This window comes from Ascaphus truei, chromosome 2 (assembly GCF_040206685.1).
Source record: "Ascaphus truei isolate aAscTru1 chromosome 2, aAscTru1.hap1, whole genome shotgun sequence".
In the NCBI taxonomy this organism is placed as follows: domain Eukaryota; kingdom Metazoa; phylum Chordata; class Amphibia; order Anura; family Ascaphidae; genus Ascaphus; species Ascaphus truei.
Window position 1 is genome coordinate 443,403,777 of NC_134484.1, and position 12,438 is coordinate 443,416,214.

The window sequence follows — 12,438 nt, forward strand, 5'->3', positions numbered from 1 at the left end:
CTCTGTGTATATTTTCCAGATATACAGACACACGTTAACATATTTTAAATCGGTACTTACTGTAGTCTTCTATCCGGATGTCTAGAAATTCCACTTTAGGCATCTGTCTTGCATCCATTGCAAACTTTACTTTGGAATTTGTCTCTAACTCAATCATGCCTGAAACATAGAAGATAAATACAAAGAAGTCATGTGATGTATCTTTAATTGTTGTATTTTAAAGAGGAAAACAAAGACTGACAAAGACCATGTTCCAGACACTGCACAAAGGTACTAATATTATGTTGAATAAAAGAATACTGTGATTGCTAACATAGTATCTATAGTAAGACAGATTTCTCAAATATTACAAACGCTGTTGTTGACTTAAAAATGTCTCTTCTATTGTAAGTTCTCTGGGTAGGAATTCATTTTCTAACAATTGCTAGTAAACATAGTGCAGCCATGGCTGGTTCTGGCTATACTTCTGCCCCCCTGTCATGTAAGTCCTGGTAGCTGCAAGCTGTGGCAGGCTATCATTTTAGATTTTCCACATCCACGAGCAGCCACTATGAGTGACTGGGCTGGAGGTAGAACTTGGTCTGTGTACAGCCAATCCGGGTGCAGACCTTGTGCCCTCTCCCTCTGTAGTAGGGAGGAAGCAGCTCTAAATCATAGGGGTCTGAGTCTCTTCGCCTTGGGATTGAGACATGCTCTTGAGCCCCTTAAGGGGGCTGAGTGCAGTTACAGATCTACAGATTGCAAGGCCTCAATTCTGAGAGAAGTCCAGGCACCATCTAGGGGTCTGGGACCTGTGGTTTAATAGAATGCATTTGCTGTAACACCATCTGCAGTGGATGCTATAATAAAATGGATCCTGTTCTATACACCCGTGTCTGAGTCTACAGTCTATTGGGTATGCTTGATGACTTTCACAGTGGGGACTGTCTCCAGCCATGCTGGAGCCTGCTGTGAATGGAGGCGCTATCACCAGAGAAGAACACAGCCTGGAGACATCCCAAAAGCCTGTCCTGTTTCCCCATACCAACACAGACCTTAGCATCTCCTGAAACAGGTATGAAGCACCACCGGTAGCAGAGGCCAGATCTCCCAGAGGGGGTGGGGGGAGTGGGGGGGGGGGGAGGGGAAGCAGAGCTACAATTATTTACACATGTTGTATTACAATTCCCTGTATTATAATTCCAATAATGTAAATCATTACCTACATTTGTGGTGCTATATAAATAAAAATATATGTACATACATTTTGAACAAGACTTGGAGAAAAACACAAGTTGTCTAATCGCCCCGCTATGGATTATGCATTTTTGCACATCAGAAACCTTTTTCAGCCACATGGTAGCAGGAGTACAGTATGTAATGATTTTACAAAGCATCCACTGTATGTAATACCGTATGGCGAGGAACAATAGCAGAGGCTAACTGCAGGGAAAAGGCGGAAACTAACTGCACTTTAAATCTTTTCTCATCTTTTCATGCTATTAACTTATTCCTGATTCCTACAATGTTGTATCTTTCCTGTCAGCTTTAGCCTGACTGCAGAATGCATTTCGTTCATCATGTTTAAACATGGAAAATGATTAGGTAAAGTTACCAAGGAAAGATTGCAGTGGCACTTTACAGAAGTCTGTAGTCGATGTTAAAAGGAGTCGGAACATTCCACAGTGTCTATACTGCTGATGCGAATGGGTTTGAACATACACAAGAACGCGTAGCAATCACTTCCAAAATCCTTTTGCTAGTTTTCTCATGGGCTTAAACCTGCTGTATCACATGCTATGAATGGTAGTAATACAGAAAAAAAGTTGAATCTCGAACATCTACAGTATTACAGGGTATAAAAATATTTTTCTTATAAGCACTTACAATTTGCACAGCTCTGTACAGTACGTGCTTTGCAAACACAATTAGTTCCAGTCTCATTTATGATGCCCGAGGCATATGGAAGCACATTCTCTTGGTCAGCAGGATGAATACTGTATGAACTATGTTCAACTGCTTCAAAAGCAATGTTCCTACTGTACTTTTATTCATACTTTATATGATCAGGGATATTAGTAACATCTACAACGCAGCATGGTAAAATCTACCATTTGCAATTTGTTGTTGTAGTTGTGATCCATTCTGTTGATAAACATATTAAAACACCAGAAAATGATTCCACTCATGTCCTTTGTATTTTAATATATTCCATTAAACACAGACTTAAATTATTATTGGTTCATCCTAAATTACAGACAAGGACATGGGCGTTCCGAAAGGGTTCCCTGCAAGTTTCTGGTCATTTGAAAACTGTACCAAATAATGAAGAATTTACAAAACATCTGATCTCAGACGCGCTATTAGAGAGCGTTGGGGTTCCTTACAATGCATCTGATCTTAGACGCGCTATTAGAGAGCGTTGGGGTTCCTTACAATGCATCTGATCTTAGACGCGCTATTAGAGAGGGTTGGGGTTTCTTACAATGCATCTGATCTCAGACGCGCTATTAGACAGGGTTGGGGTTCCTTACAATGCATCTGATCTTAGGCGCGCTATTAGAGAGGGTTGGGGTTCCTTACAATGCATCTGATCTTAGGCGCGCTATTAGAGAGGGTTGGGGTTCCTTACAATGCATCTGATCTCAGATGCGCTATTAGAGAGGGTTGGGGTTCCTTACAATGCATCTGATCTCAGAAGCGCTATTAGAGAGGGTTGGGGTTCCTTACAATGCATCTGATCTCAGTCGCGCTATTAGAGAGGGTTGGGGTTCCTTACAATGCATCTGATCATAGACGCGCTATTAGAGAGGGTTGGGGTTCCTTACAATGCATTTGATCTCAGACGCGCTATTAGATAGAGTTGGGGTTCCTTACAATGCATCTGATCTCAGACGCGCTATTAGAGAGGGTTGGGGTTCCTTACAATGCATCTGATCATAGACGCGCTATTAGAGAGGGTTGGGATTCCACATAATTTCACAATATAATTATAGGGTTCCATAACCAAACAACAAGCTGGAAACCACTGGGTTAGGGTATGTGTTGTGCATGCCTGGCATCGCTTTGAGAAATAACACACAATAAAATAATTTCATGGATATTTTGCTCCAATTTTGTACCATTTCTAAACGTACGCAAATGTTCCCTTACCTTTAAAAAATATCGGTGTTGACACTAAGGTTAGTATTTTATACTGCATCTCTTAATATAAATGATGTCTAAGAAGCAAGCCTGATTTTTCTTAAATAGACTCTACAGGAAATATTTTGAACGTGTTTTTTTTCTGAATCAATATATTAAGCTTTTGGCAAATGTTATGGCAGCATCTTATGTTTTGATGAGTGTTACAGACAGCAATCAGGGTAATTATGGATGAGTTAAAGGCTACACAGTTTTTATATACTACAAAAATCAAGGCTATGTTACTGTAGATTTGACCTGCAACATATACAGTATTGTATATAAAAACAGATTTATAAGTTTGTTACATTTGATTGGAAATGAAAAGTAACACGTTTAACATTCCTGTGAAAGCAGAAGCTTTAATAAACCTACTGGGCCCATCAATGTATAAATGTATGTATGTACAGGCATACCCCGGTTTAAGGACATTCACTTTAAGTACACTCGCGAGTAAGGACATATCGCCCAATAGGCAAACGGCAGCTACGCATGCGACTGTCAGCATGTCCTGAACAGCAGTACCAGCTCCCTGCCTGTACCGAAGCTATGCGCAAGCGGGGAGACTATAGAGCCTGTTACAAATGCATTATTTACATCAGTTCTGCACGTATATGACGATTGCAGTACAGTACATGCATCGATAAGTGGAAAAAAGGTAGTGCTTCACTTTAAGTTCATTTTTGCTTTACATACATGCTCCGGTCCCATTGCGTACGTTAATGCGGGGTATGTCTGTATGTCTTTATTTATATAGCGCTATTAATGTATAATGCGCTTCACAGCAGTTATACGTGACAATCATATAAATAACAAATAATACAAATAACAGATCATGGGAATAAGTGCTTCAGACATAAAAGTAACATTTAGGAAGAGGAGTCCCTGCTCAGAAGAGCTTACAATCTAATTGGTAGGTAGGGAGAACGTACAGAGACAGTAGGAGGGCATTCTGGAAGTGCGTCTGCAGGGGGCCAAGCTTTATGTATCATGTGTATAGTATAAGCCACTGGAAAAACGGAAAATGTGTGGTGCTTCTAAGAAAAACCTTCAAAATATGAATGTCAAAAGACTTAATGTTCAATTCAATATCATATATTGTTCCTGAGATGATGACCCCCTATGATAAATAAATGGAAAACAGTCCAACAGCACATTTTCAAAGGGTATTAAATCAAACTGGTGAGTACACCTAATAGTCACCTTGATAAAGAGCTTACGCTCGAAACGCGTTGGTGGGGGTCCCTTGTACCTCGTAATGCAGCTGTATTTGTTTGCTGGGTCCATTAAATAATTGTTTTTAGGGCAAATGCTCTCCTTGACTTATTTACAGTTTTTTGCTTTTTCCTGAGAAACGGTGCCGCTTTTTCTTTGCTCTCACGTTTAGTATTAGCCACTGTGCTCCTCATACTGTATGCTTCTTTAAGCAAGTGTGTCTTAAGGTGGGTCTTAAAGGTGGATAGAGAGGGTGCTAGTCGGATATTGAGGGGAAGGGCATTCCAAAGGTGTGGCGCAGTCAGTGAGAAATGTTTAAGGCGGGAGAGGGCTTTAGATACAACGGGGGTAGAGAGAAGGCATCCTTGAGCAGAACGCAAGAGTCGGGATGGTACATAGCGAGAAATTAAGGCTGAGATGTACTGTAGTGGGGGGGGGCAGAAGAGTGTAAAGCTTTAAAAGTGAGGAGGAGAATTGAATGCGAGATGCGGGATTTGATAGGAAGCGAGGAGAGTGATTTCAGCAGGGGAGACGCTGAGACAGATTTAGGAAAAAGTAGAGCGATTCTGGCAGCAGTGTTTAGGATATATTGTAGGGGAGGCAGGAAGGTTGGACATCAGGAGGTTACAGTAATTGAGACGGGAGAGAATGAGTGCCTGTCAGAGTTTTAGCAGCCGGGCAACATAGGAACGGGCGTACCTTTGTAATATTTGCGGAGGAAAAAATGACAGGTACGTTTTGAATGTGAGAGGAGAATGTGAGAGAGGAGTCGAGTGTGACCCCTAGGCAGCGTGCTTGGGCTACGGGGTGAATGATAGTACTTCCAACAGTAATGTGGAAGGAGTAGTAGGGCCAGGTTTGGGAGGAAGAATGAGGAGCTCTGTTTTTTCCAAGTTAAGTTTAAGTCGGTGGAGGGCCATCCAGGATGATATCTCAGAGAGACATTCAGAAACTTTGGTCTGTACAGCAGGTGTAAGGTCAGGGGTTGAAAAGTACATTTGTGTGTCGTCAGCATAGAGGTGATATTTAAACCCAAGAGATATGATTAGTTCACCTAGAGAAAGTGTGTACAGAGAAAAGAGAAGAGGTCCCAGGACAGAACCCTGCGGCACCCCCACAGAGAGATCGATGGAGGAGGAGGTGGTGGCAGAAGAGACACAAAGTACGATGGGAGAGGTAAGAGGAGATACAGGATAGAGCTTTGTTATGAATACCAAGAGTATGGAGAATGTTAAGGAGAAGATGGTGGTCCACGGTGTCAAATGCTGCATAGAGGTCGAGTAATATGAGCAGAGTGTAATGACCTCTGTCTTTGGCAGCATGGAGGTCATTAGTATTTTAGTGAGGACTGTTTCAGTCGAGTGAGCAGTGCGGAAGCCAGATTGTAGAGGGTCTAGGAGAGAATATGTGTTGAGAAAGTGGAGCAAACGAGAGAATACAAGACGTTCAAGGAGTTTAGAGGTAAAAGGCAGGAGTGAGACAGGTCGATAGTTAGAAAGACAGGTAGGGTCAACTTGCTGTTTTTGAGTAATGGTATAACTGTTGCATTTTTGAAGGAGGAGGAAAAGGTACCAGAGTAGACGGAGGAGTTAAAAATATGTGTGAGCGTAAGGGTTATAGTAGGAGCAAGAGGTTTTAGGAGATGGAAGGGAATAAGGTCAAGAGGGCAAGTGGTAGAGGGAGAAGAGGAGATCAGCAATGACACATCCTCCTCTGAGACAGCAGAAAAAGAGTCAAGGAAGGTAGGAGGAGAGTTAGGAAGAGGTGTAGGATGGGAGGAGGAAACAGAGGGGATGTTCTGACGTATGGATGCCACCTTTTCCTTAAAGGTACTTTACTTCTACAATGCCTTGTGTGCATTGACTTTCAATTTTTTTTGGGGATGGAGTAAATTGTGATTGTATGTCTTTATTTATATAGCGCCATTAATGTACATAGCGCTTCACAGTAGTAAATTGCGCTGGCTATCTGATAATCGGCATCACCTTTAATAAACTTGATTATAAAGCTTCTTACATTGACTTCAAGGAATGAACTCTCTTAAAAATGTCTGGGTTTATTGCAGATTGTGATTCTTTTTAATGGACCCTTTTGATATAGTTTCACATGAAGAAGTGACCTGGGACTTTTTACAAGCTCTGTGCACTATAATCTATTCTATAAAGACTTCTTTGATTGGTTCATTAAAATGTATCACAACCTACAATAAATCTACTCTTCCCTTTAATACAGATTTTAAAACTTGAAATAAAACAATTGCTGTGTGCGAGAATACCTTTACTTGCATTAATGCAAAGATTGCAGTACGTTTAAGACTGTAATATCCACAAATATGGAGCATTATAACCTGTATGTATCACCTCTTTCGTGTTGTATTGATTTGCCAAGGTCATACAGTATCTGCTTTGTGTAGGCAGGTCAAACATCTGGTAGGCATCCGGAGCAACAGCAAGGAAACGGCAATGATTGATGGTCAAAACCCATGGACAGGGAAAAAGGACTTTATGGAAAAACACAAGTGAGATGAGCAGTCCCCATGTTCTCCCTCCTACGCGTTTCATGCCACTGGATGCTTTGCCCCAGCGACGAGAAACGCGCAGGGGGGAGAACATGGGGACTGCTCGTCTCACTTGTGTTTTTCCATCAAGCCCTTTTTTCCTTGACCGTGAGATTTGGCCATCAACCATTGCCGTTTCCTTGCTGTTGCTCCGGATGCCTGCCTCTTCTCTCTTCACTGTCACCCATTGAGAGCCAGGACACACGCTACTAGGAAGTGTGGGAGGTCTCATTGCTGAAGGAGCTGCCGGACCGCAGCTGCAAGGACGGAACCGTCACAGCTACCGCGCATCATCATTAGCCGCTTGGAACAGGATTACGGGATCGGGGTGACCAGGACAGAGGTAAGAAGATATCTATTCCATGCCTCTGGGTCCCCATCCCTTTGCGAAGCGGCACCACATTCATACCTTTCCTCAACACGGCACTAACACACACAGATAAGACTGTGTGTCAGCATTTCCCCAGAGCGCAAGAGAGCAGCACATATACCAAACATCTGGTAGCCCAACTTGCCCTGGAGAAATGCAGATTTCTTTAGCAGACCAACATACGTGTACAGAGCTTGAACTTGAAGAACTAACCTGTGAGGCTTTGAAAGCCCGGTATGCTTTAATTTAATCTACAACGAACTCTACCTAAAAGGTATCCCAACCTACATCAAATCTGCAATAACAAACGGCTAATGTGAAGTATCCAAAAAGCCTGATTGTAAACCCCATCTCAAATGAAATCAAAAGGACATCATTGTTTAGCCTAAAAAGAATAGTGTATTAAGCTCTGTTCTTTATGGGGATTCTCATTTAATTAGCAACATTTGCTTTATCAGCTGAAGGATGCCTGTCACTTAGGGGAGTTCAACAAAGTCCTATTTGCTCCTATAATTGCAACCGTAGATAAATAGGAATGGCTCAGAGGAGATTGGCATAATGCACCTCCTGGGGGGGACACTCTTTTTCAGTTTAAGGACCATGGGGAATGCATTATTCTGTCTTTTCTCAATTAAATGCAAGCTCCACAATATTTTGTAGCGAGTTGCAATTAGCCATTATCATGTTATTTCACAAGCCGCACAGAATACATCAACAGCTTAAGCTACTTTTGAAATAAACATATTCAGTAAGGATCTTAGTGCCCTTTGGAAATACTTAGAGTACAAGAATCCTGTCTGGGGAAAAAAGAACTTATTTCAGTGAAACGTTTCCAAGTCCCCAACAAATGTATCATTTGTATGTATCATTTTATTTATATAATGCCAATAATGTACCGTGCCCAGCGCTTTACAAGGTAAATCAATTACAAACAATGGGGATAAGGGTAACAGGTAAATGACAAAATAAGGCAGAGAGAGATATGGGAACACTACAGAATACTGTATATTCCGAATATTTGAAGAACCCTTTGATTATAGACCTAAATTGTAAAAACAAGTATGAATTTAGAATGGATTGTTTTGATCTAGGCAGAAATTACTTGCTTGTCATTTTCCTTTAGAAAGGAGAAGAATTAAGAGATTAACGGGTTATTTATTTCAGTGCAATAGTGCCGATTGGGTTGCTCAACTCCCACTGAAGTCATTGACATCAATAGGAGTTGCTGTGTGATAGTGGCCCGATTGGTACTATCATACTTAAATGGGGGAAAAAAAGCTGTTGTCATTAAGCAGGCCTCTATGTATGTTTCCAAAAATGATTGTTTATTTCAAGAAATGTAAAAATTGCATAGACAAAGGCTTCTACACAAAAAGGTTCCAAATGATTGGCATTTACATTACATTATAAACGGTGTAACATGGTGTATGCTGAGTGCCCTGGGATATCATTTGAATACATTAATTATGTAAGACTTCCGTGCAGTGCATCCGCACTCCTGGGTCTAGTGAAACATTATGAAATTTTGTTTATTTTCTGCAACTCCCCTACATACATTTAAACTAAATAGATCCATTTTTTTAAATAGGATAGTATTATTTGTGGAAGATTTAGATGGTGGATTCTCTCTACCTTCTATTCTCTATTTAGATGTGTACAAATAATCTGTTTTTCAATCACTTTTAAACACATCGTATTCAGTAGATCTTTTTCATTTTTGCTCCAAGCAAATTTTCTGAGCACATTATCTAAGAAGTATAATTAGATATTAAAAAAAAGTTATGGTGGGTAAAAAAAAGTGACACCAACCCTCCACGGTACAGTGTACAGCAAACAAAAACAGCTGTCTGTGAGTAGGCTTACTGGCTATGCACTTCTTTAACCCAAACTCTGCTGAAAATCTGTATAATACGGCAGGCATAAGATTATATTGGTCCAGGTTAAAGTGGATAAGAAGTTGCACTGTGTGCTCATTTGCTTGTCCTCTCATTACCCAGAATCCCTAGCTGCAGTGGAAGCACTGTATGCTAAGACAGGGGTACTCAGCTCCAATCCTCAAACTCCACCTCCCAGGTCAGGTTTTCAGGATATCCCAGCTTCAGCATAGGTGGCTCAATCAGAGGCTCAGTCTTCGAGCCACCTGTGCTGAAGCTGGGATATCCTGAAAACCTAATCTGTTCAGAAGGGAGGGAGGGGGGCACTTGGCTAGAGTTGAGCACCCCTGTGCTAAGAGATAATGGGGAAAGACAAGGTTTCAGACCTGTCTGAGACGTGACTGTGCTCACTACATTAATAACATGGCAGCAGCAACATGACCCTGAAACATTATGTCTCCCTCAACTGGGTTAGTTGTAATGATTTTGTATTATACATATGGGCTAATCCAGGGGTGCGCAAACATCCTGCGCTGCGCCCCCTGCCTGCTCTCCCCCTGGGTAGCGCCCCCTCACCTTTAATTCGTTTTCAAATGGAGCAGCGGGGCCATGTGATGTCACGTTACCACACTGTGTCATGTGAAGCTGCGTTGCCAGTTTGTGCACCCCTGGGCTAATCTATAATGAGTTGGGAGTTGTACCCAGATTATTTGTCCCTTATTTGTAAAGCAAAGACAAGGAACCTATGAGAGCATCAACTTGCCTTCCCCAGGTCCCCAAATCCTCAGATATTCAACCTGTCATGTCGCAGCTGAACAGCAGACAAGCAGTTCCCTGTGTGTTGAAAACCTAATCTAACATCCCTGGAAATTAAATTATAGCAGCAATACCCCCTGCCTTTTTTTTTTTTAAGGATAGGAACAGAGGGGTCCCCATAGCTGAACCCCTCTATTTTCAGATCTGGGGACCCCCTGTGCTTCCGATATACTTCCCAGTAAAGGTAACAGCATTACTTCCAGGTATTTCAATTACCCACATCGTGTGGCCCAATCGGATGCAGCAGATCACACTGCGGCTTCCTATTGGCCGGTGTGATACAGGAGATTTAATCCCTGATCTGTTTCACGTTGTTCAGGAAATGGAATTCCACAGCAATTACCCGTCATTTTCTCGGCGCTGAAAATGTCACAGTTCAGCTGTGTGGACAAAATGTAAAAATAAATAAATTGAGGAGCAGCCAGGATTGCTGCTTTAATGTCACCTCCATATAACATTATTTTGTTTTGGAAAATGTATTTATATTCATCCATTGGCTAAAATTGTCACTGTAAATATCAATGTTGCCTTAGATTTAAAAAAATAAAACATATATTTACACATACTGTCTATAGCATGATATTCACTTTGTTCCATACAAATGTAGGGTGCTCTCAACTGAGATAGCGCATAATTTAGGCTTGTGATAACAGTGCTTTAATAATTGACACCCACATCTGTGGTCACCCTGCAGGCTGTGTTTATTTAAATATGCTATTTTCGTTCACTCCCCATCGTGCCTGGTGTTCGTGTTGTGACGGGACCCTGCTGACAATATTGACAGCTAAATTGAAGGAATTACAGGGTTTATCCCACGTTTCACCAATCATTGCCAATGGGTTTAATGAAGTCTTTGCTTTTATGACATAAGGACTAATTGTACGCTCTTACAGAGCTTTCTAATTAATATATACATTCAAGCAGCTCAGAGGATGACGGATTGCAGAGAGTTTATGCAAATGAGCGGCTATATTTTTTCGCGAGGTTAAGAATCAAAATAATGAATATTTGAACATGTACATTTAAGAATGTGCTATACATTTTTAATAAATAACGATCCCGGCCAGTTCTGTAAAACATAGCCAAATCATAGAAATTAATAAGATAATCATATTGAATTTTGAAGCAGCTGTTACATAACCCCAAAAATGATTATGTAGCTTTGCATAAATTGTATTGAAATAAGTAACTATGGTTTCATAAGGCTCAGCATGAATATTTTATATACCATCTGGTGAAAATGATATACATTTGAATGCAGATGCTGTAGGGCTACTGTATGTAGCAAGTCAAAAAATGGAACTCTACCCATTACACTGACTATTCAGAGACATTTTCAAGATGTTCCATTGATCTTGACTATTTCAGTTTTGCTGGATTCCAAACACGCCCCCAATAATCGAAGTGTCGGAATCCCCCAAATCAGTTTTCAGGAAACACTCGCTTTCCTTCGCGAGCCAAAGATAAGCTTAACCAAAACCTTATTTCCACTTCATGGTTGAATTGGATCTTGCGGCATTTCCCACTCCATATTAATACGCCCTCTTGCTGCCATTTTCAATCGGCAGGGGAGCGTAGAGGATGGCATTGAGTGTATAGTGCTATAGGTGCTGCACTTTAAATACACATTATTTTTTTTTTTTTTAAAAATGACAAAACCAAAGGCAAAAAAAAGAAAAAAAGAATTGAGGCAGAAAGCAAGCAGAGGAAAGGGCAACGAAACATGGACAGAAAGAGAAATAGTTTGGACACCCCTCTTTTATTGGACCAACAAGCAGTTAATATGTTACAAGCTTTTGAGCCTTCATCAGGAGCCCGGAGATCCTGCGAGATTGGAAAGCTTGTAACATTTCAAACGACTTCTTGGTCCAATGAAAGGTATTGTACACCTACTCCCTCTCCTTCCTTTGTTATTACAGGAAGAAAGGACCAACACTGCTAGCCACCCTTCTTTGTCTCCAATATATAAATAATATTACTGGTTGACATACAGATTCATTTGACCTCTCTCTAGTATACCAGTTATCACTGTCAGGTGGTTTAACATTGTTACATTAGACCAGTGCTGGGTATAATCGTGGTTGGCTGACAGCACCATCTGGCCTCTCTCTACGTTCTGCTTTTATACCAATCAGTGCCAGGTGGTTTACCACTGTTATATTACACCAGTATTGGGCACTCTCTGTGAATCAGTGCCAGGTGGTTTAACACTGTTATATTACACCAGTATTGGGCACTCTCTGTGAATCAGTGCCAGTTGGTTTAACACTGATAGTACATTTTCTGCAGCAATGCAAACACGCAAAGAGTTAAGCTTAAATAGGATGTTACTACTGCAGTAATGAATAAAGTACATTTAAAAACAGAAGACAGTCAGAGAGAATATCAATATTCACCCATAATGAACGCTCTTTCCAGAAATCTGCCATGCACTCTACTTCCCC

The 12,438-nt window shown here is 41.0% G+C and overlaps 1 protein-coding gene across 3 annotated transcripts in view; it reads right to left on the bottom strand.

The window, feature by feature from the left end:
* The window catches only part of DPP6 (dipeptidyl peptidase like 6), a 1,044,825-nt gene that overhangs the window by 34,865 nt on the left and 997,522 nt on the right, over positions 1–12,438 (bottom strand). For all 3 annotated transcript variants that reach the window (XM_075587874.1, XM_075587872.1, XM_075587873.1), the window contains exon 18: positions 61–159. In XM_075587874.1, the coding sequence (XP_075443989.1) occupies positions 61–159 (99 nt within the window). The remainder of the gene's footprint in view (positions 1–60; positions 160–12,438) is intronic.